This window comes from Pecten maximus, chromosome 3 (assembly GCF_902652985.1).
Source record: "Pecten maximus chromosome 3, xPecMax1.1, whole genome shotgun sequence".
In the NCBI taxonomy this organism is placed as follows: Eukaryota; Metazoa; Mollusca; class Bivalvia; order Pectinida; family Pectinidae; genus Pecten; species Pecten maximus.
In genome coordinates this window covers 21,276,470-21,299,508 of record NC_047017.1, presented here as the reverse complement: position 1 = coordinate 21,299,508, position 23,039 = coordinate 21,276,470, and the positions used below count along the sequence as shown (strand labels likewise).

General features: G+C 36.8%; 1 protein-coding gene across 1 annotated transcript in view; it reads right to left on the bottom strand.

The window, feature by feature from the left end:
- LOC117323544 (kinetochore-associated protein 1-like) overlaps positions 1-23,039 on the bottom strand; it is a 54,167-nt gene that overhangs the window by 694 nt on the left and 30,434 nt on the right. Inside the window, exons 32-59 of the mRNA XM_033878821.1 lie at positions 20,362-20,469; positions 19,525-19,562; positions 18,301-18,402; positions 17,555-17,733; positions 16,984-17,081; positions 16,486-16,636; positions 15,892-16,088; positions 15,275-15,376; positions 14,232-14,360; positions 13,683-13,799; positions 13,238-13,347; positions 12,532-12,715; positions 12,073-12,153; positions 11,297-11,392; positions 11,013-11,103; positions 10,668-10,726; positions 9,795-10,032; positions 8,701-8,774; positions 6,038-6,242; positions 5,441-5,562; positions 4,866-4,954; positions 3,680-3,749; positions 2,790-2,917; positions 1,778-1,913; positions 1,234-1,329; positions 881-992; positions 542-605; positions 111-234 (exon numbers count right to left, since the gene is read on the bottom strand). Of these exons, the coding sequence (XP_033734712.1) occupies positions 111-234; positions 542-605; positions 881-992; positions 1,234-1,329; positions 1,778-1,913; positions 2,790-2,917; positions 3,680-3,749; positions 4,866-4,954; positions 5,441-5,562; positions 6,038-6,242; positions 8,701-8,774; positions 9,795-10,032; positions 10,668-10,726; positions 11,013-11,103; positions 11,297-11,392; positions 12,073-12,153; positions 12,532-12,715; positions 13,238-13,347; positions 13,683-13,799; positions 14,232-14,360; positions 15,275-15,376; positions 15,892-16,088; positions 16,486-16,636; positions 16,984-17,081; positions 17,555-17,733; positions 18,301-18,402; positions 19,525-19,562; positions 20,362-20,469 (3,300 nt within the window). The remainder of the gene's footprint in view (positions 1-110; positions 235-541; positions 606-880; positions 993-1,233; positions 1,330-1,777; positions 1,914-2,789; positions 2,918-3,679; positions 3,750-4,865; positions 4,955-5,440; positions 5,563-6,037; positions 6,243-8,700; positions 8,775-9,794; positions 10,033-10,667; positions 10,727-11,012; positions 11,104-11,296; positions 11,393-12,072; positions 12,154-12,531; positions 12,716-13,237; positions 13,348-13,682; positions 13,800-14,231; positions 14,361-15,274; positions 15,377-15,891; positions 16,089-16,485; positions 16,637-16,983; positions 17,082-17,554; positions 17,734-18,300; positions 18,403-19,524; positions 19,563-20,361; positions 20,470-23,039) is intronic.

The window sequence follows — 23,039 nt, the reverse complement described above, 5'->3', positions numbered from 1 at the left end:
GAGTTATCGTGGCTATACAGTCATATGGTACACTATAAAAGGTCCAGTGACAGAAACACTAGTGTTTTTTATTAGCGAGGTACATGTCAGCTTGGGAGAGCCCTACATACCTTGATTTGGTCCTGATGTAAGTGTTTGGCCTGCAGCAGGCAGCCTAGAGCGCAGGACAGCATTTCCAACTTTTGGTAATGTTTGGACAGGGACAACAGATCAATGTCTATCAACACCGGGCATCTGTGAACAAAATGATGCAGGATTAAACTTTAATTTAAGTAGAAAGACACCTTATGGGCCAGTATATCTTTTTAGGATGGTGACTTTGGAGGTCTGAACATAATGACTGTATAGTAACTGAAGGTCTGAACATTGTTACTGTACTGTACATCTAATGAAGTTTTGATTTAAAAAAAAAAATTTTGGTTTTACTTATGCAAGTAAGTGTAAACCATTATTTGAAACTTCAATGTCCCTTTGTAAGCAATGCACATCCTCAATACTGTAGAAATTTTGATCAACACTTTATGGTCAAAAACAGACTTACTGTGGGATGAGGTTGAAGTATCTCACACATAGCTCTGTTTGGCTGGGACTCAGAGGGGCTGCAACTGTGACAGCAACATATATAACATTATAATCATATTTCAATGGTAGATCTTCAAAAATAAAACTTATCTCCATCTCATCTCAATGTAAAATAAAGTAATATATATATTATATACATATACAGAGGATAAAAATGCACTAAATAATTAATATTACCTCCAGCATATTCTGATTTGTCTTTATTGAACAATCTTTAACAGTTAGATATAGATGCTTGTGTTGGTAAATTCTGGTACAGAAATTGAATGGTATATAAAAGATTATACAGGAGTTGTACCTTTAGTTAATGGGGTCGACAGAACAGCCTGCCACATGTTTGGGAGGACAGGTATCTGCCTCATCTTCACCACGCTAGCCAATCTTCGCAGCACATACTCCAGGGGAGACAACTTCAAACAAGTCAAACAAAATAAATATACAAAGGCAAGATATGCTAATGACACACTCTTGAATTCTGTCCAAAATTGAAGATTTCAATTTTTGATTGTCAGAAAATGTCACAATATCAAATTACAGGATATCAGATTAACAGATAACAACAATGACATCAATTTTCCAGGAAAACAATTGATGCACTCTCACTCTTCTATAATATCATACTTGGGTTACTTTATCCAGCTCAAGACTCACCAGTTGGAATGAGTGTAGCTGTTGAAGTACACTAGTCCAGAGCTGAAGATCGTGTATGTTGTAGTCGAGGCATAGAGATGCCACAAGCAGGGCAGCCTGTAGAACAATAGAACACATTGTTACACGGGTAACATCATCCAGTCTTAACAAGGGTCATATGATAAACTGCATTGTTCCTAAAACAAGGATATGGTAAATCTAAATGGCCATTCACCCTGTATTGCAAGAAAACTTCTCAGTTTCTGCTACAGTACACGTTTCATACAGTGGTGAGACCAACTCAAGAGGAAACAACACCTGTTAGAATATTTTTGTTACAGAAAAGTAACTCGATATATAAGAAAATCTACAATAATATTTTAGCTGAAAATTCTCATGTCGTCATTTATATACAGAAGATGAAGACCACTGCTCCATGTCATATTCCTTTCTAGCGTTATCATTTTATTCCCTAATTTTATGAACTTCATAATGTTGGATGATATAATTCAGTGATGTTCTATACGAGGGCTTTAAGGATAAGGATGTTGGTAGGAAGTATTACAGTTTTTTGGTGACGATGATTTCTCCAGATGCCCTTGATGAGTCCCTCCTTGTTAGCTTCCTCAAAACTTTGTACGGTGTGGAGGATATGTAGATTCTCCAGGTCCACCAGGTAAAGCAGCATCCTCATCATGTGTCTATAAATTAACATAAGATATCACAATCAAGTGACGAAAGGGGATAATTTACATCTGTGGTATTATAATATGCTTACATAGGGAATACCACAAATTAGCCGACATTGGGGATATTATACTAAGCCGACATTGGGGATATCATAATTAGCTGACATTTGGGATACCACAATCAGCTGACATTTGGGATACCACAATCAGCTGACATTGTAGATACCACAATCAGCCGACATTGTAGATACCACAATCAGCTGACATTTTGGATACCACAATCAGCTGACATTTGGGATACCAAAATCAGATGAGATTTGGGATACCACAATCAGCTGACATTTGGTATACCACAATTGGTTGACATTTGGGATACCACAATTAGCTGATATTGGGGATATCACAGATATCTTACATAGTAAATACCACAAATCAGCTGACATCGGGGATACCACAATTAGCTGATATTGAGGATACAACAATTAGCTGACATGAGGGATACCAAAATTAACATTGGGAATGTGACAATCAATTAACATTGGGAATGTGACAATTGACTAACATCGGGAATGTGACAATCAATTAACATTGGGAATGTGACAATCAATTAACATTGTGGATGTAACAATTGACTAACATCATGGATATGACAGTTAATTAGAATCAGGTTATAAAATGACAAACACAGAAATCAACTGGCTTTTACTATATATATAACTTTGTGAAGAACAAGATTTGTGGTGACAATTTTTCTTATCTATATGTGATAATTATCATTATAACTAACACACTGAAAAAACTATTACTTTAATTACTGGATAAAATTTAATGTGATTAGATAAACAAACATTATTGTATATATATAGCAGTGGACTGGATGTCACTTACCTTACTTGGTCCATAGATTTGTAGAACAATTTCTGTACAGCGGCTTTGTCCCCTATCTGGAGAAGACAGCGCAATGCTCGTACACGACACATGTTAGTTATGTTACAAGCTTCCTCCATCTTCTTTTCCTGTCAACAACCCATCACATACATGTAGTGTCAGTGTGTGTATCACATACATGTTGTGTCAGTGTGTGTATCACATACATGTAGTGTCAGTGTGTGTATCACATACATGTAGTGTCAGTGTGTGTATCACATACATGTATTGTCAGTGTGTGTATCACATACATGTAGTGTCAGTGTGTGTATCACATACATGTAGTGTCAGTGTGTGTATCACATACATGTAGTGTCAGTGTGTGTATCACATACATGTAGTGTCAGTGTGTGTATCACATACATGTAGTGTCAGTGTGTGTATCACATACATGTTGTGTCAGTGTGTGTATCACATACATGTAGTGTCAGTGTGTGTATCACATACATGTTGTGTCAGTGTGTGTATCACATACATGTTGTGTCAGTGTGTGTATCACATACATGTAGTGTCAGTGTGTGTATCACATACATGTAGTGTCAGTGTGTGTATCACATACATGTTGTGTCAGTGTGTATCACATACATGTAGTGTCAGTGTGTGTATCACATACATGTAGTGTCAGTGTGTGTATCACATACATGTTGTGTCAGTGTGTGTATCACATACATGTAGTGTCAGTGTGTGTATCACATACATGTAGTGTCAGTGTGTGTATCACATACATGTAGTGTCAGTGTGTGTATCACATACATGTAGTGTCAGTGTGTGTATGTGTAAACAAACTAATAGATTTCTCAGTCTCAAATAACAATCTGAGCAAATTGATAAACCATATTAATCATCCTTACCTTGAAAGCAAACTCAAACAAGAACATGGCATTCTTTTCAGTTGTTCCTCTCTGCAGTAAATACAGCACCCTGATATAAAACAAACATTCATGTTTTAAGCGTAAACAGAACATTTCTGATCAATTAAAACTGATATCATCTGATGAAATTCAAAATAAATACCATGTATCTACATTAGATACTGATAATGTCTTAAAAGTCTCATAGAAATTACTACATTGTTCCCATAACAAGAATTACAGGTTATTATGTCCCATCTTTCCTGCTTAGTACAGTGTATAAAGTATGTTTCTAGCAAATTCCAAAATTTCTGTAAATTGGATTTTCCCATCCAATATAAAGGATAGGATGGATATAACATCACCTGAAAGTATAGGAGTGCTGTTGGAATGGAAATTAATCAAAAACAGCCGATGTCACACCTTTGCCCAACACATAATAGTGAATGGTCCTCAAGGCTCAGTCAAATATATTTGTTTGACAAAGGAAACAGATGTTCATGAGAACTCACAAACAAATTTCAATTACTGTTGGGTTAAGGTAAATATCTTTTAAGGTAGGGTAGTTATTGGATAAGTTAATTTGCTATATGACAGTGATTTTTGCCGTTTTCTGATTGGTCAGGACCTGCCCTACAGGTATCGACAATGTTCACCAAAGCAATAATGGGTATGAGGTTATCATAACTTTTTAATGTAGTGGCCTCGTACCCTAAAATAGAAATAGGTAAAAACATGTGTTATTTTAAACTTCTGCATCACACCATAAAGAAATGAAGACAAATATATATTAACTGATATCTATTTGAATTAGCCATATAATGAAATAATTGTTGACTGTGGATATCAGTTAACACCAAGATTTATCAACCCTTGTCCTTGGTGATAATCAGAATTCTAGGGTTGATAAATCCTGGTGTTAACATCATCCAAAGTCAACACTTTGATGATGACAATTTTAGTTGCAAAGATGACCACCAGGAAGCCATTGTATTCTATCATAAATCAGCTTTGAAATCAAACATCCACACCAAAGAATCTACATACTTGAGACAATATCAATACTTATTTAGAAATAGTGACAAACGCATTAAGGGCTAATTGACTTCAGATGATAACAAACTAAATGGCCAATGAGCAGATGATGACAGACTAAAATAAACAAGCACTAGACTACAATACAGACCTTCGGAGATTAGCATCCTCATCATCATCTTCTGCAGATACCATGGTCTCATCCCCGAGGTTAAGTTGATCAAAGCTGAAAGTTACAGTCTGAAAAGGAAATTAGCTTTATGATTACAAATATCAATCACTGAAAGAAGCACTATCATTTCTAGTTCTTAATTGTCATGTTGATAGACTTTACTCTAAAACACTGACAAACATGTGAAATCCACAACATTTTCATCTGTCTTAATCATCAGCTAACAAGAATTTAATGACTATCAATTATGCAGCGGCTTTTATTCACCAATTTTAGAAAGAACAATACAATCAATATCTATTTTAACAGTAAGCTTTAACGTAGAATAATGATCTTTTTCACACAGCATTTGTATAAAGCATTATACACAACTGTATTAATTCTGCTTCAATGAAAAGAAAACTAAACCACATAAATTACAGTTTTTAACTAATCACCATTCAATGTACTTTCTAATGGTGAGAATTTATTTTTGACTCCCAGCATTTTTTTATGATCATGCTTTTTAATTAGTTTGCTAAGCTGCTACGTTAACTTGCTAACAAAATAAATACCGTGTCTGGGCCTCCCTGTTTGGATTTGATTGATGGTAACCATCTGTACAGCAGATTGAGTCGTAGCTGCTCCAGATCTACATTATGGATATTGGCTATATCCTCCGCAATCCTGTGTATATCTGTAAAATAGTCAGAATCACATCATCAAAATGGAGATAAGATATGAAGGGCCTGTTTATTGATTTAGACAAACCAATTCATCAAGTTATCAAATGTAACATTTAGGCATTAATCTAGACAGACATGCAGATGTTAATACAGACCTTGAAAATATTAAAGGCTCAATTGAAAGCAACATAAATTCACTTGGTAAAATCAAACAGCTCTGGTCTAACCACAGGGACTTGACAACTCCTTATGACCCCAGGGTCTTATAATTCTAAGTGATCTGGGGGTCGTACCCTGGGGTTTAATATTTCATTCTTGATCAAAGGAACGTGTCACGCACCTGTGGGTCTGTAACCAGTCCAACAATTTGAACAGAGATAAGCAAATAAATTCAGCTTAAATTATAAACTGAATGCAATCTTTTAAAACTATGTGTTGATTCTACAGCATATTCACAATGATGATGCTGTAATATACGGTTCTTACCTGGCTTGTCTTTCTCTGCAATTTCCTGGTTGATTATACTGCTGTGTTCGTACAACTTAAGAAGGAGTTTGTTAGGGTTCCCAGCCAGTGACACAAGCTCCGGCTCGGCTACCTTGTACACAAAGAGGACTTGTTCTGTTGCTAGCCTCTGCCACATCCCAGTGAACTTTACAAAGGCATTCATGGCCTTTTCCTTTTCTGCCGTCTGCCATACACAAAGAGTCATTGTTTTGATAAAATAATTCCACGAATTAGAAATTTGGCATTTATACAGGGGATCCGGAATATTCACAAGAGGGATCCAAATTTGACCTCTTAACGTTGACCAATGACCACCAGAATGTGATCAGGTGAAGAACTTGAAGTAATGATATTATGATTAATAGAATCTTTCCCTACCTTGAGGGTGTGACAGAGAAATCTCAACCTGAGGGGGAGATTCTTGAATGTCCAACCCGAGGCTTGCCGAGGGTTTGGACATTCAAGAATCTCCCCCGAAGGTTGAGATTTCTCTGTTACACCCTCAAGGTAGGGAATGATTATTTTTCTCCCACCTCTTTTCTTTATGTGTTTTCCCATCGGCGATCTCGGTCTTTTTGTAAACAAGTACACAAAAACCGCGGGAAATATGCACACATTTCCATTCATCCATTTCACGTGGGGTGACGTCACTCACTCATCACTGTCCGACTCGGAGTAAATCACACGAGGTCGCTTTGAAATCGACTTTGTGTTGTCATTATGGCTGTGGAAATGGATGTTAAATGTTCCCCCACTGATTGTGGATCCATAAAACACCGATCTTGTGACATCGGACGGAGTTGGGCACAAGGAAATGCTGTTGTGCAATCTTTTTACTTGTGACAGTTGAACAATTTTGTCGCGATTGGTGCAGGTAGGTGCACTTGTGCTCTCAGTTTCAGTTGTAGGCCTACAGTTGGGGGATTCATTTGTATTTGAAAGAATGGCAGACATTTTTTGTTTTTGGAAACTGTTCAGTTGTCTGTAGTTGTTTAGAGACTGGTGATTTTTGTGTCCAGTGATGTGGACTGCCTGAGTGTCCATGCTGAGTGTAAACAAAAAAAGTAGTTCGGTAGTACTTCCGGTGAAGAAAGTGAGCGCGTGCAATCTGTCACACCCTAGGGTATGACAGATTGCACGCGCTAAAAAAGACAGAGAAATCTTGTACACTCAAAACGGGAGACAAATCAGTGAAAGGTGGGAGAAATAAATATGTGTAAGTCTGTTGAGGAGTTCAAACGATATGGCATTGATTCTGAATGGGATGGGAGACGAAACGAACGGAAATGGGTAACACTATATGCCCCACACCTCCAATTAAATGGAATTACATGTAATGAGGATATCCAAGTGTCTCCAGTAATACCGAAAATATTTCACGAGTCGGGCTAATATTTTGATACTTTTCACAAGTGCTCAGCACCTTACTTAAATGGTAAAAATGTAGTACAGTGCAACTTCCGAAAACCAAACCTTCTAAAAACCGAACACCTCTGAATACCGAACGAATTGTCATTGTACAGAATTGGTCCTTATTTATTATAGTATTAAAAAACTTCCAAATACCGATCCCTCTGAATTCCGAACACTGGACTGATTTTGTGTCCTGTTCCTGTTAAAATATACCAAAAATTACTTCTGAAAACTGGCCTTACCTGAGCGATTATGACATGAGGTCAGGCCAGTCAACCGTGAAACAACCACTGTGACGGGTATTGTGTGAAGCCTTATTGTCTCGGGACCTACGTAGGTGATTTGTACAGGTATCCAATATATACCCCGAGGGGGCATTATGACGGAAGGCCTAGTGTATAATCAACACAATAATTATGAAACAATACCACACTTCATTAAAGTGCATTGGTTCGTTTATTTTCTCAATGCAAGTAGAGCTAGAAACCTGAGTTTCGCATTTAATTTAAATGAGGCCCAAAGGGGGTTGTTTTCGTAAAGGAAGCCCGTGATGTTTTTTTTTAGACAACAGCGATGTCGGAAATACGACCAGTATCATCTGATCAATTGTAATTGATATTGAAACAAAACATCTTTACACCCTTTAATATTATTCGATGTGTAAAATATTCCGTTTCGGACTATCGGCCCCACCACATGACGAAGCTTCACCGGATGTAACAAAATGTAGGTCGATCGTAAAGTGTAGTTGTACATGTGAAAATACTGTTTAAAACTATAGTTATAGTCATTTGCCTTTCTTATATATATATGTATATATACATTGATAAACTTTCATAATATGCATATTATTCAGACAAACCAAATTGTCTAAGTATGTACGTGCCGGTTTGTAATCGGGTGCATCCGGAATTTGACCGGTCATTTTTCGATCAACTTCTCCAAACAGAACCCTCTGTAAACCGAACAAATAGTCATGTCCCATGCATGTTCGGTTTATAGAGGTTCCACTGTAATACATTGATACTACACTTTGGAGTCACTGGACCCCTCTTTGAAGTTTCTACGACACACACTGTATTTAGAGTCTATATTGATATTACACTTGTTTCCCTCTGGGCCTCTATTTGAAGTTCCTATGACCCACAATTTATTTAGAGTCTACATTGATTCTACACTTGGAGTAACAGGACATACGACACACTATGTACATGTATTTAGAGTCCTACCTTGTCTTTGACAGCTCTGTGCCACAGCTCCGTGTAGCGAATACATCCTTGTAGAGCCTCCACCTTCTCAGCACCTATAACAAATACTCATGTTGACAGGATCCACTTTAAACATTGATAGGGACAAGCATATAAAATCAAAATCTTTAATTCTACCTGCAACTTCAAACTTGTCAAAGTTTTAATAAAAACATTTCCCTGACGGACACCTTGCCTTAAAACATTCTTCCATCAATGATGCATGTCAATCATGACTGTTCCACACTATTCAACAACTGGGGTATTTCCATTTTAAATATTCCACACAACCCCCCACACAAATCACAATCCAAAGACATAAAATTGATAACCAATACTTGCAATGTCTGATGCTTCACACTTTTCATGTGAGGTTTCAGCACCAATTTGCCCATTTTCTTGAGGTCTATCAAATTGTGGTGCAAAAAATGCAATTTCCGTTTGAGCTGTCATCATTGAATTTAAGGAGTTTTGACTTAAACACATTTCCCCATATCCATGTGACAAAGTCTCTGTTTACTTACTTATATAAAACAATGAATTGCATATCTAAGGACTTTTCAAGGTCACCGGCCTAAACACAAAACTTTCCAAGGTCACCGGCCTAAACACAAAACTTTCCAAGGTCACCGGCCTAAACACAAAACTTTCCAAGGCAGACTATATATTCAAGAACTTTACAAGGATCACAGGCTAGATACAAGGCTTTTAAAGGCAGAGAATATATTCAAGGACATTTCCAAGACCATATGCATTCTTTATATAAATATCATGTCATACGGCCATGTTATCAATATCATAATACACATGCATAACAACACTTTTGTGACATCATAAATAAATGATATTCTGATGTCACATGATTGTCTTGTTATTGGAAAACTGAGTGTTTGAGTCTAATTAGCATGTCCTATAGGGAAATCAATTTGAAGAGTTTTTGCTACATTCTGATCAATATGAATATTACACTCTAATCAATTCAATGTCACCCTTGTGTCAAATTGAATTATTGAACCCGTCTAATGAACTCCACATTACATTGACCCTTGTGTAAGATCCCCTATATACATGTATACCCAGAGGGAGTTCCTTGACCATCCAGCTGGCACAGGCCAGGGCCAGCTCACACTTCGACACATTCATCAGTAGAACCTGGACGTCGCTGAGCAGGGACAAGTTGGCGTCCTTAACATTCCAGTTCCACTGACTCTTGTCCATGACAGCTGCACTACCCACCATTGGCTTCTTTGTCAGCTGGACATGTTTTCTCACCATGTTTTGTACAGTCACAAGGTATATCTGGTCAGAGGATAGCTGAGGTAAAAAAAATAAATAAATGAACATTGTAAGTAACTATATGTCAAAAACAATATCAAAGTTTCATCAACATTTTTTTCAGGTTAATAAAACCATGTGTCATCTTATCAAAAGGTTAGAATTGTATACAACATCAATTATTGTCATGCTTTACAATAATTATGAATAAAAGATGAGCAGGGGTTTCATTAAAAAAAAACAACAAAAAAACTTGGGATTTTTTATAAAATCTAAACTCAATGAAGTTGAAATTGAATAAAATTTCAAAAATCTTTGTCTCAAGACCCAAATAAGGTAGAATCCAAAACTCTTCATAGATGGAAGGGTCTTCAGGTGCTCTCCCAAAATTGTGAATTTCATGACCCTTGAATCTCATGTTTGCCCCTGGAGAGGAGGTAAACTTTACTACAGTTATATAAGGGAATCACATTTTTGACTATCAATTTCTTTTGAAATTAATTCTTACTTGCTTAGAATCAGCAGTTTTTGAAGGCAGTTTGATTGTATGCAAATGTTGGCCTGACTGACCCCTAGGGACTGATGGACGAGGTCAGAAAGGTCAAATTGTCAGAAATATTTCAAAACTCAGATGATCATTAAGGCCGATGGGCCTCTTGTCTTGATTCAACTACCTTCAACAAGTCAGCTATAGGCAGCCAGGTCCTCACAGTTTCCTTGTCCAGCTCTGGTGCTGAAGACACAACACGGGTAACATGTTTTAGGTACAGTCTCAGTCATGTTTTTCTTATAAGAAAATGACGATCAATTCATTCACATTCTTGGCATTTCAATAGGTCTAGAATTCAGCAATACTTTAATACCGAGACATATTGAGCTGAAATGCTTAAATTTTACTGAAATAATTGACTTAAATTCTCTCTATACTTGAAGACTTCAAAAAACATCATCATATATTCCATCTTGATTTTTTTTATAACATCTACACTTGAGTATTAACTATAATGGTGATGACTTACTGATGATTTTCCATGCCTCTCCCTCATTAAACGGATGAAGTGGAAGTCTCGTCTTACTGTTGGGTGGTAACATGTCCATGATGATCCTGAGCTATTAACACATACACTGACCAATCAAAATTAACGTCCACGATTATATTGACGAATCAAAACAATTATCAATGAATATACCAACCAATCAAAACACTTACATTTTCCCTGGATTAAACATCGGAAATAAACCAATGAAGGACAAATATTCTCACATATCTTTTTACATACAAATGTACTTATGAAATACTTACATCTTCCTTATCTCCATCAGGCTGGTAGCGTAACTCATATTCTGCTGGCGGTTTTCGTCTAACGTACACCTTCAGGTAACTTAACAGCTTCAAACTCTGACAACAGAATACAACTCATTAAAAATTTCCCAAAACAAAACACCCTGATCTTAACAGCCAATGGAATGCTATTATTTTCCAATTTCTCAAATCAAAATACATGTATTATCTTCACTGCAATACTTTTAAATGTATTAGCTCACTTCAATAAAATTAGTTTTACAGTTTCAAATACCCTTGGAGTCATCTGGCCACCTAACATGGAAACCTGCAGTGTGATTTGCTTGGTGTTTTTGGTGCTTGGGAAAACTGAATCTAAAAATAACAGTCAAATGACCCAAATAACCATCAAACAACACTACGGCTCTCTGTTTGAGTGGGATGCCAGATGGCCAGACATCTTTTTTAAAACAAATCCAAAATTGTATATGTTTGTGCTGAAAAAACTGAGCTGATGTCTGTAAGGAAGTATGGTTTCTACAGTAATATATGTGGTTAATGAAAAAAAATTATCAACTTTCTGAACAATTTCGCACATTTTAAACATTGATTTAACAATAAGCTGTTCTCCCTTTGGGATATATACATCAAAATAAGGCATCATTTTTATGGAATGTTTATACAACTCTATAACATCTAATACTGATACAATCATATCTTAGTTTAACAATGTTTTAAATCCCTAGGTAAGCTTTCTATAAATATGTCTCTAATAAACACATGTACTTATTACTCACTGTTTCTCTCTGAGGATCTTTGCCTAAATTCTGCATTTCATTCAACAGAAATTCTAATGTCTCATAGTCATATGCATCAGTCTGAAAGGGAGGATAAACACAAAGGCTTACATCTTAATATCAAACAGTATCTACTAAGATTACAGACTTACACTTTTAATCCTAAATCTATTGGGAAAAATGACAAATGACTTTTAATACATTTTCTCACCTCTTCTTTTTGATATTTTTTTTTTTTTTTAGAATTACAATATTCCTTGTTTGCTTTTGATATCAGAAGACTAAAACTCACATTTAGAATTACTATGCACACCACATTTTCAACACCGGTAATCTTAAACCACTTTCCCCCATCCTCTAATCAGTACAAAATGCATGCCATAAAACAATATCCAAAATCCCGGACAAAGCATTGCGTCACACAAATTTTGGAAATCAATTTGTATTTTGATCGATTACCTTTTTGTAGATAGCCTGGAGTTTGTTAAGGAGGATCTGATTGTCCTTGATTTCCCCAATTGTTGCCCGAGCCTTAGCTAGAAGTGATCGTTTGGCCAAAACACCCAGAGTTACATGGTCTGGTAAGGTGAACATGTGGTCCAGAAACAGCAGCAGGCCCTCATCCTGGTCCAGATCAAAGTCACTGAACAAATAATTTATAAATCAAAACATTGTTACTTTGGAGTAGGTACCGGGTGTTTTTACATTAAGTGAGAACATTCTAGGATACTGGGCTGAAAAATTTCAATGGTCAAAATCCAATTTTTATTTTCCGATTAGACTTGAAATAAAACATGCAAAACTAGGTACAAAGGGAACCAACACATTAAATTTGAGATAGATTGGTAACAAATTCAAACAGTTAAAATCCAGTTTCAAATTAAACTTGTACAACAAGTCGCCAATAGAAACATGTTTATTTACAGTTTAATAAGATCCAGAAAGAATTTTCTGAGAAAGAGCATAAAAAATACCAGTAGAAGCACATGTATCGAGAACAGCCAGCCCCAAAAAACATATCTACTCAAGCATATACAGACATGCATAACCACATGCCTATATGACACACACGACCTCACACACCATCTCTCATATACAACACATCTATACGTGTACTCAGTCTCAGTAATGACTTTCCAGGATACAGACATACACTTCTACATACCTACAGAAATCCTTCACCAGAGACATATCCGCTGCCTCACACTGAGCTATCAGTGGCAACAGTTTGATCTTTTCTGATGACGGTTTCTGGAAAGCTTCTTTGAAACTTATCTAGAAAATATAGCAGATATTCAATAACAAGTGGAGGAGATCTGTTGACTCTCACTATTATCATTTTCACAAAAATACTAATATCAAATATTTACCTATAAGATGAAGCAGAACAATTTTCATCCAAATATTTAAATTCCTGAAATATCTAAAATGTTTATCTATCTTCACAGTGTAAAACAGATACAGTAAAACTCTGATACATCAAAGTCGACAGGACTAAGCAAAATATTTGACTTAACTGATGGTTGTGTTTAACACAAGTGAGTTTTACTGTAGTTCTGACCTTGATTTTTCTGAGTCTGTAACCCCATGAGTTTTACTGTTGTTATTACCTTGATTTTTCCGAGTCTGTAACCCCATGTGGCATTTCTCTCCAGTGTTTCACACATTTTAATCAAATTGGGTTCATGATGAAGCTGACCAATTCCAATTCCAACTTTAGCCAGAGCCTAGAATAGAGAGGCGATAAATTCCTTAGAGGCAACCATCAATTGACATAATTCATACATCAAGAGATGCAAAATACACTGAATCTTCTAACAAATATTACAGCAAAACTTACATGAGGGGTCTTCATGTGAAAGAAAACTGGAGTATCCAGAGAAAACTCAAATGGTTGAGTAAATGACCCCATGACTTTTCATGTTCAGAGAATTGAACCTAAGTTGTCTAGCTAAAAGACTAGTGTCTTAAAAATGTGAAATCTGACAAAAGTGAATCTTCGAAAACTTTAATAAACATAGTAAATTTTGCAAATGGAAAAAAAAAAAATTCTTTTCATCTTTTTAAGAATCAATTTTCAAGAATGTATTTTGCTTATTTCAATGATGTAGTCCCTAATGGTTAAATCCTTATTTAAAACCATTAACATATATAATGACCCTGAGCTTTTTGTAGTTGTGCCCTGTCGACCGTATGATCTTCATCAGCGACTCCTCTCCTTCCCTCTTTGTAAGACTTGCCATATACCTCAGGCCGAGACTCTGATCAATCTCCTGACTATTAAAGATCTACAGGAAAAACAAAAAAATCCATTGTACAAGGTAGACAACAAATACATTGTACAGGACAAACAAAAAATCCATCGTACAAGGTAGACAACAAAAAGATTTGTGTCTGCAATAAAAACAATACACAACCTATATAACTTATATAAGGTATATACTACAAACCAATTTTCTTCGCTGCTAACTCCTGCTATTTTTTTAAGTAGTCTATAGAACAGGTTTGTGACAATAAACTCTTATGAAATTGACTGCTACAGCCTATTTTACATTGGTTCTCTTGTCAATGTCTTCATTTATACAGCTGTATACAGCTAAATCTGACCCACTTTTGACATTTCATCAACAGAGAATTTACAGCATATTACAAACATCATAATAGGGCTATACAGACGTGCAATGCTTTGTATGCAACATGGAAATATTCTTTTATTATTAACAGAATTATTTCCATTTAAAGTTTTTAATACACACTTTAAACACATCATACAAGTGTAAGACAATCTAGAAAATATTTTATCACAAACATATTCTCTCACCAATCTTTTATGGATCCAGAGCTCAATATAAATTCTAATGAAATGAGTACTTCATGAACATTTCCCTTGTCCATTTTTGAAGAAAACAGAGTTCTTTGTTAAGTCTAATCAAACTGAGTATTACCGTGTGTAATTGGAACATGGAGATCACAGTAACCTAATTTTCAAAGAGAATGTAGCATAACACACTCAGAAGGTGAATTAACATAGTCATGAACCTTGATGATATACAAAAATATTAATAAAGTGTTCACTCTAAAGAGTTACTACAGGACAACAAAATTATAATGGTCATCATTTTTTACTGAACTACAATAGACATGGATCGGTATATTATCAGACATGGGGGCATTTATTGGATAAATAGTGTTAGTTGTCTACCTTCATCAGAACTGCAGTGACGATGGTTTTGATCCAAGGGTTGGCCATTGTCTCTATATCTCTGAGTATAGCCTGCTGGTCCTGAGCCAGTCTGGGCAGCTCCTGTAACACAACGGTCAATTTACATCCCTTTTTGGACATGCCAGATAAAGGATGCCATGGATTCATGTATAGATGAATGACATTATAATGTAGAAGGTGAATGTCGTGAAATAGCAAATTAGCTATGAACAAAGTTTGATCTGAAAATGACCATATGCAGCCGTAAACTTTCTACTGTTTAGTGCTCTATTAATGTTTGCAGGAGATTTCAATCTACAAAAATAGACAGCTGTGGATTAATTATTTTCTGAAGTAGGACACAATAAATCTGAGCTGTAAACATAAAAGTAAACAATCTTACCTTGTCTAATTTGGTAAGTAGTATTAATAGCTATGAACATTAATTTGTGTTTTATAATAAAGCAAAGAAGAAGCTATATGTTCTGCATAAAATATTGGTGATGCCAGCAAGCCGGCTAAAAACACAAAAAAACAATAGGTGATATTGACAGGCATAGCGCTGTTGGATGATCTAGAGAAGGACAACGAAATGATAAAATGTGGTATATACATACATCTTTCCTGTGTGGTATGCCCATGTCAAACTGTGTCACATGTTCAGTGGAGCGTGACAACAGATGTACGGAGAATCGGTAGGCCAACTCCATGTGGCTGTTGTCCTTCAGATGCTGGAGAACTGGAACAATATGGCGATGCAGTTTCTGTATGGGCAACACTGAGTCATTCTCTTCGTCCTCCTGACAACAGGCTTCTGATGACAAAACACAAAAATATACTGCTACTGGATGTGTTTTCAAATTAGTGCACTCATATCTTAGCACTCCAAGGGGATGCAGACATGTTAACACAATCCCGCTATTTTTGAGATGGGTGTGCATATTTAAATCTGTAAAATGGGTGTTTACCTCTCCAACCCACCAATACAATGTTCAGTCTTTAAATATCCAGGATTTTTTTTTTTTTTTTTTTTTTTTTAAATTATTTCAAATAATGCCCTTTTGGTATTTTTTCGATCTTAAATCAACATGGAAATTTGCAAAGGTTTTCACTAGCGATATCTTCAAATTTCAAATTTACAAGAACATAAAACTGCAAAAATTTAACCCTTGAAACACATAATCTTTGTAAGCTTGCAAATATGTTTTTACCTTGCTTGGCCAGGACACAGGCAGTCAGTTGGTACTGACTGACCAGTGGCATTATAACACTGGAATTCATCACCAAGGCATCTTCCTTAAAAGTCCTGTCAAACTTATCGGTCAGTTGGTCACTTAACAACTGGACATCAGGATACCATTCCTAAGATTGAAAGGTTACATGCAAGATTATGTACAAAATGTTTACAATGTCCATCACAGCTCAGTGCGTCCTATCTGATGTTATTTTACATACTGGTAGGTCTATTCAATCGAGAAGAATATTAATCACTTATTAGACAGTTATTTGGAAAGTGTGAAATCTGAGAAAGTAAGATTTTAAAATCATTTTAGATCATTTTTTGTATCGGAAAACTAAATCAATTTCTGAGAATAATGAAGTTGTTATGGCACTTTACAAATCCGATGTGTTTGCATAAAAAAACCCCTTCAGTTGTGTAATCTGACCTCTTTAGGTTCGAAGTATAACCTGATATTTGACCTACTGACCTCTAACCCCATGCTGTGTTCTGCGGCCTCACATTGGTTATTGACAGACAGACTCAACTCTGCGGCTTTACACAGCTCCAAACACTGAACAAGTTGGTCTGAGGAAACAATGGAGACCGAGTGTTAGGTGTACAGCTGATGAATTTTACATCATAGTCGTAGGTTAGGTGTACAGCTGATAAATTTTACATCATACAGTCGTAGGTTAGGTGTACAGCTGATGAATTTTACACCATACAGACAAAGCGTTAGGTGAAGAGCTGACAAATGTTACATCAGAGTTGTAGGTTAGGTGTACAGCTGATAAATTTTACATGGTACAGACGTAGGTTAGGTGTACAGCTGATGAATTTTACATGGTACAGATGGAGCGTTAGGTTTACATCATTATACAACAACTCTACTGTGTGAACTGATATTTCAAAGTCAGATTACCATCTTTCACAGAGACAAACAAAACAACTGTTTTCTTCCTAAAAAAAAACCCCATCTTTAACCTTTAGGTTGTGAAAAAGAAAAAAAGATTGATGGGAAGTTATTTGATCCCTGAAGCCATCTTTCCCAGTCATACCTGGTGAACACACTGATGCAGCCTGACTGGCCAGTCTGTATGTGATGGTGGGCAGGTCCCTCAGACGGCTGATGCTGACGTTGTTGTTCTCTGCATTGGCCTGTAGGTTTACGAAGGCTATGGCTACCTTATACAACATATCGGCTGTCTCTACAGATGGATCAGACTCAAATAGTTCCCTGGAATCGACATATATTTTACAAAGTCATCTGTATATCATAACATGTATTATAGAGTCATGATTATACATGATCATATGCTGAATTTCCACTAAAATCATCCACAAAAGGCCCAACAGACCTGTATCACTCTTTAGTTTATAATGCAACTTTTAAGTTCATTGAGGTCATTTATGTGGATGCTTAGCCGATTACCACCTAATCATTCAAACTTAACTTTGGTTAATTCATTTAACAAAATGTTATAGTCATTAATCCCTGTAGAAGTTATGTTTATTCATTTAAATTGATGTTATGGCCCTTTTTCTCAGAAACACTAGTCCAACATTATGACCCTGGCCCATTTGATTATTGAGAAGTTATCTATAGGGAAAAGTTGACAATTGACTGGAGACAGATGCTGCACCATGGCATAAGCTCACCGATGAGCTAAAAATTATTCAGAAAACAATGGAATTTTAAAAACTAGCCTTTCAATTGTATTTTACATTGTGAAATTTCTTAAAACTTAAAAGCATTACTGCTATAAAACAACATCCAAAATTACTTCTCATTTTGTATGATTACCTGCACATTTTAAGAGCAGCCTGCACCTCTCCCGTTCGGGCTGCCTCTATAGCTAACTCTCCCTGCAGCCTTATCTTAGGTATACGAAGGATATCTGCCAGTCTACAAAAACATCAAAACCATAATATATATCTATCATCTATCAAAACTATGTTCTGATATCATGAGCAATTTATGGATATGTTTCGGTGGTTAGCCTGTCTTCATTATCAGACAAATGACCAATGCTTTCAATTTATTGTTGGGTTGAACAGTCAGGTTATTTTGAGGCGGGGTCTCATTGTAGTAGTTGGTGACTATCGAACTGAAGCAACACATACAGGAGGCCCATCGCATGACATCCAGAGCAATTACGGTAAAGTGTCTTGCCCAAAGACAATACCCAGCTTCCCGAGAAACACAAACTGATACGGGTAGGGAGTGTCGAACCACACACCTCAGGTCTTCACCTGCGGTTACGTGGCTGGCTCTGTAACCAAATGAGCTGTCGCAGCCCAAAAGCACGACTTGTCTGATGAAGGTGAGATAGTGCAGTCACCGAAATCCTGCACAAATGTTCCTCTAGTTATGACCAAGCTTCACAGTGCTTATACTGGGACAAGTCAGTGTAAAATATAATTGTAATGAAGGCAAATTCATCAGAATCATGTAAACTAGTAACAGCTCAAGTTACTGTGTAAATCGTTTCCAGAGGGAATGAAGAAATTAATATTTCAGTAATTTTGATATGAGAAAATATTCATACAAAACATATATGTCAAACAATGTAACTATTTATAATTAGGGATGAGAGCAGCTGAATGTAAAAAAGTCTAAATCCCAATTTGTAGCGTGTTTTCTATGATGAAATATTAGAATATAACATTACAGCCAACATGAGAAAAAAGTCCGAAATCATACTTTTATCTGAAAATTCTCATGCCTGTATAATCCTCAAAATATGTCTTCTCCAAGCTTAAAACTGGGTATTTTTTTTTATATGGAATAACAATATCTGTCCTGTATATATCCAGAACCAATGTTTGATGCGCATCTAAATATTTCATCATCATACTCTTCACTAAACACTCAGATTGCACTCATGAGACATGAACCACATAATGTCATATTGACCATAGTTCCTGTTTAGTGACTGGACTTTGGACAATTTTTTAAAATTTTTAAGAGATCTTATAAAACTACATGAACCACACTTTTTTGTGATATATGAGGAAGAGGTATTACCTGTATATTTTGGCAAAGTTTGTTTTGTTCCCACTTTCCTGTAAAACAAGAATGGAAAGATGTTACAACAACACTACCTTGAACATTTCCTTGTTTGTTTGCTAGGTTTATCACCCCATTAACATGCAGAGTCATTTTGAGAGGAGGTAGTAGCTGGTGGCTACCTCCTGAACAACATAGAGGTCTGTCACATGTTGTCTAAAGCTATTTAAGTACCTTGGCCAAAGGATACAACCACAACAGCACTGGGTGGTCTGTGACCTCAGCTTCCATGAGAAACACAAACTGCCCCGGCTAGGGATCAAAACTAATATAAGATCTTCACCGGAGATCATTCACAATGTGTGAGTTTTCAAGGCCCCCACTATATTTTTATGCCTATCCTAATAGGGTTTTCTGCCATTTCCAAAGAAGGAATAATGAAAGATTCTTACTCGATCGACCTCAGTAAAATAACACTTTCACACTGACACACCTGAACTTTTTGTGTGCATTTTAGTCGAAACACAAAGTAATAGTAAAACTATGTACCAAGTTTCACTCTTAATCCATAAAGGAGCTACAGTCTAGGAAGTGTGTAGATGACAGAGGCAGATTAACTAATGATGGTTTAGTCTGACTGGTTGTAATAGGGAAAGAATAATAGGGAAATCTATATATATATACAGGTCTCTCAATATGATTGGTATAGAGGTGAGATTGCGGAAAACACAGAGATATTGGCCTCTTTATGAGAAAATCCTAGGACCCTCTTTTAACTGGCCATGGTGGTAGGTTACAGTAAAGAATCTTTGTTGTTCTATAGAAATTACTGTGTAAGGGAGTATGTATACTAACATCCTGTGATCGTTGTAGGTAGAACTCTGTTACATGGACAACTAGAGTTGACTTTCTGAAATCCTCATCATCAAATTCTGCAAGTGTCAGGTGTTTCCCAAACTCAACCTGGAAAAAATCAATACAAATTTTGTTATTTTAGTTTTAATTTTATCATAACTTCACAATATACAGTGGAACTTCGTTAACTCGAACTCGGATAACTCGAATACCCCGCTTAACTCGAAGTACCTCGCCGGTCCCGGCCGAATTCTCTCTTTATCTTAGTAAAAAAAACTCGGAAAATTCGAATTCGGATAACTCGAAAAACTCGGATAATACGAAGTAAAAATTTGGTCCCAACAATAAAAATCCTACTTGAAATGTTCGAATAACTCGAAGTATAATTTTCGTCGATCGGTGGCAAACGCCGACATTTTTTAAGAGCTAAATTCCGTTTGTAATACTGAACATATCGGCACTACTAACCTACATGCTATTATAAGTGTTTCATAAATTCATAAAAGAAATTGTCGGTTGAATCTTATAACAACAAGTCTTGGTGATAAAAAGTACTGCTTTACTTACATCAGGTAATTTCCCAAGGCGGTCGACGATATCAGTACACACGATAGTCAACAACTCATCTACCCGTTCGCTCAAGCGGAACTAATCTCTGACACATCGGTAGATCTACCCGGCTGATGTTTTTACAGGTGTAGAAATGACACAGTCACCGGCGCCTATTAAATCTTTAAACTGCTGAAACAATAGCGTAATTACTGCCGAGGTGTTCAGAGTACAACTGTAACGGTCAGTGCTGTCTGTTAAATCGGATAAAACGCCAACTCAGTTACAGTAACATTTTAAACGCACATGCGCAGCCCAACTTCCGGTGCTAATACACATGGAAATGGCGTGGTTATCAATAAAAAGTAAGTAGGCCGACCAAACAGTATTTTATATATGTCCAATAAAAGGTAATGGTTCTGTTACGTTTTGTATGCAATCTGTGTTAAACTTAAACGGTTATTTGTTTTGACATTAATAACTTGTTATTTTGTCGAATTCCGTTTTACCGTTTACCTTTTGCAAACATGACTTGCACATCAGATCGTTATTGAAGTGACTAAGTGAAAGAAACTTTATCGTGACTGTATATCAGCAAAACTACACCAAATTACAAGTGACATAACGAAACATTACATTTATATTTACATGTATTGACCAGTCTTCACACTAAACTGATGAGCGACAGAGCGAAGTTATAATGATTATATAATGTTGACAAATATTGACCAAACTTTTCACCAAAAACGATAACTCGCTTAATTCGAACACTCGGATAACTCGAAGTTTTTTCGTGGTCCCGTCGACTTCGAGTTAACGAAGTTCCACTGTACAATCATTATTATGATTGCAAGGACTTTTCCTAAAACAGTAAATTTGGAAATGTCCTGTTATCATAAGTTCTCATAAGTAAATCTACAAGGTCCATAGACTGAACCAAGCATCCTACATCTTACCTACAAGGTCCCAGACTGTACCAAACATCCTACATCTTACCTACAAGGTCCCAGACTGTACCAAACATCCTACATCTTACCTACAAGGTTCCCAGACCGTACCAAGCATCCCATATCTTACCTACAAGATCCCCAGACTGTACCAAGCATCCTACATCTTACCTTCAAGGTCCCCCGACTGTACCAAGCAGCCTACATCTTACCTACAAGGTCCCCCGACTGTACCAAGCATCCTACATCTTATCTACATACATCTTATCTACAAAGTCCCAGACTGTACCATGCATTCCATATCATACCTACAAGGTTCCCAGACTGTACCAAGCATCCTACATCTTACCTACAAGGTCCCCCGACTGTACCAAGCATCCCATATCTTACCTACAAGGTCCCCAGACTGAACCAAGCATCCCATATCTTACCTACAAGGTCCCCCGACTGTACCAAACATCCTACATCTTACCTACAAGGTCCCAGACTGTACCAAGCATCCTACATATTACCTACAAGGTCCCCAGACTGTACCAAACATCCTACATCTTACCTTCAAGGTCCCAGACTGTACCAAGCATCCCATATCTTACCTACAAGGTCCCCAGACTGTACCAAGCATCCTACATCTTACCTACAAGGTCCCAGACTGTACCAAGCATCCCATATCATACCTACAAGGTCCCAGACTGTACCAAACATCCTACATCTTACCTTCAAGGTCCCAGACTGTACCAAGCATCCCATATATTACCTACAAGGTCCCAGACTGTACCAAGCATCCTACATCTTACCTACAAGGTCCCAGACTGTACCATGCATCCCATATCTTACCTTCAAGGTCCCAGACTGTACCAAGCATCCTACATCTTACCTACAAGGTCCCAGACTGTACCAAGCATCCTATATCTTACCTACAAGGTCCCCAGACTGTATCAAGCATCCAATATCTTACCTACAAGGTCCCAGACTGTACCAAACATCCGATATCTTACCTACAAGGTCCCCAGACTGTACCAAACATCCGATATCTTACCTACAAGGTCCCAGACTGTACCAAACATCCTACATCTTACCTTCAAGGTCCCAGACTGTACCAAGCATCCTACATCTTACCTACAAGGTCCCCAGACTGTACCAAACATCCTATATCTTACCTACAAGGTCCCCAGACTGTACCAA